Source organism: Lolium rigidum, chromosome 7, assembly GCF_022539505.1.
Source record: "Lolium rigidum isolate FL_2022 chromosome 7, APGP_CSIRO_Lrig_0.1, whole genome shotgun sequence".
NCBI lineage: Eukaryota > Viridiplantae > Streptophyta > Magnoliopsida > Poales > Poaceae > Lolium > Lolium rigidum.
The window spans coordinates 62,420,321-62,425,124 of record NC_061514.1 but is presented as its reverse complement, the minus strand read 5'-3'; the positions used below and the strand labels follow the sequence as shown (position 1 = coordinate 62,425,124).

At 59.0% G+C, this 4,804-nt stretch overlaps 1 protein-coding gene across 1 annotated transcript; it reads left to right on the top strand.

Annotated features, from left to right (window-relative positions):
* The first annotated feature begins 253 nt into the window (after positions 1 to 253).
* LOC124679120 lies at positions 254 to 4,127 on the top strand. Its single transcript, XM_047214939.1, has 7 exons — positions 254 to 1,567; positions 1,640 to 1,734; positions 1,842 to 2,486; positions 2,586 to 2,733; positions 2,888 to 3,124; positions 3,203 to 3,533; positions 3,653 to 4,127. Exons 1-7 carry the CDS (start codon positions 254 to 256, stop codon positions 3,760 to 3,762), a joined length of 2,880 nt encoding a protein of 959 aa, XP_047070895.1. The 3' UTR covers positions 3,763 to 4,127.
* Positions 4,128 to 4,804: the final 677 nt, after the last annotated feature.

The following is a 4,804-nucleotide window of genomic DNA, read 5'->3' as shown; positions in this document are numbered from 1 at the left end:
GGCCGGAGGATAATGCAAAAATCGGCCGGCCGGCCTCTCGGAGACGGGGCAAGACGCTGCCCGCCAAAGCTCCATCTGGAGGAAGAGGAATGCCGTCTCGCGCGAGAGCGACGACCTATTCTTCTTGTCGTCCCCTCGACAAGTTCAGCCACGTACCAACGGACAATCGCCACCATGCAGACAGCAAACGGTGCTGCGTTGCCAGTAGAGACCATCCTCTTTCCCGTTCACTCTCCGCAGCTCCGGCGCACCAATGGCGCCGCCGTCATCCTTGCTTCGCGACCTGCTTTCCGCTGATGGCTTCAAGGGCCGTCGCAAGCAGTCTCCGGCCGACCCACGGACGACGAGCATGCCACCCAAGAGCCGGCGCCCGACCAAGCCCGCGCGGTCGCAGTCCGACGTACTCACCCGGAGCCGCCTCAGGGACGGGAACGTCGTCGTCGATGATCACGACGGCGCTCCCGAGGAGCATCAGATGGCGAGGCGGAGGTCGTCAGCGTCGCTGATGAACGCGAGGAGCTACAGAAACATCGACACCGCCGGCAGCGGCGCCGCCGCGAGCGGGAGGGGTTGTGCCGCGGTACCGGCTCTCGACGAGTCCGCGCTCAGCGCGCTGATCTCGCTGGCCGCGGGCGCCGTGAAGCCGTTCGCCAAGGACGAGGCCTTCCGCGCGTCTCTGCGCAGCGGCTGCACGTCCTGCGTCGGCGAGTCCGACCACCGCGCCGTCCTCGACCTCCGCGTGACCGTGCAGACCGTCGAGAGGGCCGCGGCGTCGGCAGAGGAGGAGGAAGATCCCCTCGACCCGCGCGACCTGAAGCGCGTCTCGCTCAGGCTGCACGCCCTGGCGTCGCTCGACACGGAGGAGGCGGACGCGGTGACCGCCTCGGGCGCGCCCTACGAGCGCCTCGCCGCGTGCGCGCACCTCTACATGTCCGTCGTCTCCAAGCTCCAGAAGAAGGATCACTCCGCCGCCGTGCACGCCCTGGAAGCCTTCTGCCTCGCACCGCGCGAGGCGCGGACGGTCCTTCTGCCCGCGCTGTGGGACAGGCTCTTGCGCCCGGGGCTCTCGCACCTTCGGACGTGGCGCGATCGCGAGTTGGCTGCGGCTGCCGCGAGATCGGAGCCGGACGCCAGGGTGAAGGAGGTGGAGCGGACGTTCGTCGACGCGCTGGACGGCGGCACGCGCGCGCTCGCGTGCTACTACAGGGACTGGCTGCTGGGGCGCACGGAAGAGTTGGCTATCCCGTCCGTTCCGGCACCTCCGAGCACTACTGCTCTTAACGGCGGGCCGGCAAGGTTCTCGGCGTCCACGACGTATGATATCGGCTCGGATGTCGCGTTTAGCTCCGAGAGTATGAGCCCTGCCGTGTTTGTGATCGAGGAGACGCCGCGGCAATTTGAGGAGGTTGTGGAGGAAGAAGAGGTCGTGCAAGGGAAGGCCGTGGAGGCAGAAAGCGTGTTCCACGAGTGCGACGATGGCCAAGCAAGGAGCTACGCTCCCACTCCACTGGAAGAAGAAAAGGCTGCGATGCCTACTATGCTGATCAATGAAGCATTTGAGCCACAGGTAAGAGGCAACACTTCTCCTGAATTGTGGTGATGTGTACCAAGATTTATGATAAAATCCTCACCATCTTAGATCGAGAATGGACGGAGCAATGGAGCAGACGAGTCAACGAGCTACCTGCTGAGCCGTGACATGTCTGCGATCGACCTTCTCACACTCGAGTTCTGGTTCGAATTCAACTGCGCACTCTCTGCAATTCAAATCTTTCAGTGCACCGGTGCACTGACATACACTGAATTACTGATCCGCGTGTGTTTCCCTGTAAATTTCCCAGCGAAGGGCCTCTCAAGATCAGTAGCACAGACGGCAACCAATTCCAGTCCTCCATTTTCGCCACCACCCCGAGCGACTTCCTCTGCCCACTCACCCGGCAGATCTTCAACCGGCCGGTGACGATCGAGACAGGCCAGACGTTCGAGCGGCACGCCATCGTTCACTGGTTCGACAGAGGCCTCCGGACGTGCCCCGTCACAGGCCAAGAACTCGAGTCCCTGTCAGTCCCGGACACGAACCGCGTGCTGAAGCGCCTGATCGACAGCTGGAAGTCGGAGCACTGCAGGAACCTGCCGCAGGTCGCTGGGAGCAGCAAAGCGCCGGAGGAGAAGCTGAACGTGACGGTCGTGGACAGGGTGCTCGATGCGGGGCGCAGAGTGTCGGAGCAGATGGAGAGGGCGAGGCACCTCATGGCGATCGGCGGCGTGGACTTCCACCTGCACAGGCTCCGGGAGGGGACGGGGGAGGAGCAGAAGGCGCGGGCGGCGGAGCACCTGCTGCTGTGCGTCAGGGCGGAGGGCGGGTGCAGGAGCTACGTGGCCGTCGGGATTGACGGCGGGAGCCTTGCTCGGCTGATACGGAGCGAGGTGGTCTCCGCGAGGACAGCGGCGGTTCGTCTGCTCGTCGAACTGATTCGCCTGAGAAGGTTTGGTTCCTTGTTCTTCATCACAGCGAAAGGGAAACATTGTTCTGTATGTGTCCATCGTTTTTATCTGAAACTGAAAGGGCATTCTAACTGCCGCAGAAGGGAAATTGTTGAACTGCTAATGCGCGGAGTATGCGCCGCGTCGGTCCTGGAGACGATGGACGTGCTACTCAAGCATCTACGGAGCTCGCCGGTCGAAGAACAAGCTCTTGTTGCTGTCCTGCTCTTGCACTTCCAGCGCACCTTGGTATGCTGCTCCAGCACTGCATCTTCTGCTGCTGCACACTCTTATTGCCATTTTTCGTGAAAGAATTCAAAATTGCGCGGGAAATATACGCTGGGAAAAGCATGTGTGTGACAAAAAAAATCACTGAAAACGTACTTTGTAAATTGCCTGTCAGGACGAGCCCCGCAGAACCAGCGAATACGGGGAAGAGGCTGCCAGAGCCCTCACGGAGTCTCTGCGACGCTCCCTGACTGATGAAAATGTCGTGCCCAACACCCGGAAAGCTCTGCTGATGCTGGGAGGGCATTTCTCCTTCTCAGGCGACCTGCTCGCAGAGGAGTTGATGCTGAAACAGGCCGGCTTCGCCGAGGACTCGCCCAGCACGTCCGTCGCCTCCGACGCCGCCGTGCAGGTACCACGCGTGTCCATTACTGACACATGTTTCACCCGTTTCTCTGAACTTGTGATCTCCACATTGTGTCATGATCAGGAGAAGGAGGTGGCCGAAAACGAGGCGTGGCAGGAGCACGTGACGGTGGTGCTCCTCGGCACCGGGAGGAGGCCGTTCCTGGCGGCGCTGTCCGGGTGCCTGGGCTCTCGCGACGCCGGCCTGGTGGCCGCGTGCCTGACGACGGCGGGGTGGCTGAGCCATTCGCTGGCGGCGCCGCCGCTCGAGGACGCGCGCACGGACATGCAGCTCGCCGCGTTCTCGGCGCTCGTCCCGCAGCTCAAGCGGTGCCTTGCCGGCGGCGCAGCCCACCTGCAGGCCCGGCACCGGGTCCTCGCCGCCGTCACGCTACACAACTTCAGCAAGATCCCAGGTAACAATCATCAGCACCTCATATATCAACCGCGAAAGCGACTTCAAATTCATGGAGCCACGAGGTTTTGGGACCAGGACTAATTCAGCGACTGATGGTTGATGGTTGGGTACGTGCAGACTGCAGGGTGCTACTGATGCTGCTGGCGGACGGCCTGCGCGGTCACCTCGCCGAGCTGGCGGAGCTGACCCGGACGGCCGGTCAACTGTACGCCGAGCTGCACGAGTGACGTTGATAAAACCTTTGGACGTTGACCTCTGACGACGGACGCAAGTCGCCGGGGCCTCTCGTGATCTCGTGGAAGATTCAGCGGAGAAATGTATTGCGCGCTGCTTTTCTTTGACCGTTTCAGAGCTCACAAGGATATGTTCGTCTGCTGCTCTGAACTCTTTTTACAGTTTCGTCGTAGACGTCGACGTGGACGTGAAGGATAAGGTCTCCAGCTCACGGGGGCGGCGAACATGCCCAGCTCACACGACAATGTGTGTCGTCGTGTACTACTGTACAGTATGAGTGTATGACTTCTTGTCTCTCCATCGTTCTGCAAAATATGTATGTTGGGAAGCCGGCTGTAAATACAAGCTGATGCTTTGGACACAGACATAAAATTTTGTAGTACAAGCTTGTGCCCTTTCTAGACCATATACTTAAATATCAGTCCCTGAATTGATTATTTCCACTTGAACACTTGCAAACTTATGCGGTGGAGAAAGGCAATGCCAAGTATGTACTTCAAAACTTTCCATCCAAAGTGAAGCCACCAGTCACCACATAAATAAAGGGACTGTCTAATCATTATCTAGCTGAAAACGTAATTCGGTTTAAGTTAGACCCCCCTCACCCAATTGAATCCCACGTTCAATCCTCATTCAGTCAGTCCCAACGCCGAAATTTCACCTCCTACACCGACCAGTCCAATTTTTCTTGCTTTTTTCCTATTACATAAGTTTTGGGCCTTAAGGACGAACAAGTGACGTCCGGCTACCGGCAGGAGTTACAAGGGACGTCGAGGAGCACCAGGATGACACCGACCACCACCTCTCTCAGCTTCTCCTTGGGCCTTACACATAAAAACAGAAAGAAACTAGGCCTTCTAGGCCTGGTCTAACAACTCCCTCTCCACGTCACCTTTGTTATCTTCTTCCTCCTCATGTAAAGCCCCTGGAAACCCAGTGGCAACGGCCAGACGGGAAATACTACTCCATAGATCAGAAAAAGAAGGGGGAAAAGGTGATCCCAAAAGATAGAGGGCAAGAACAAGACAGATCCAC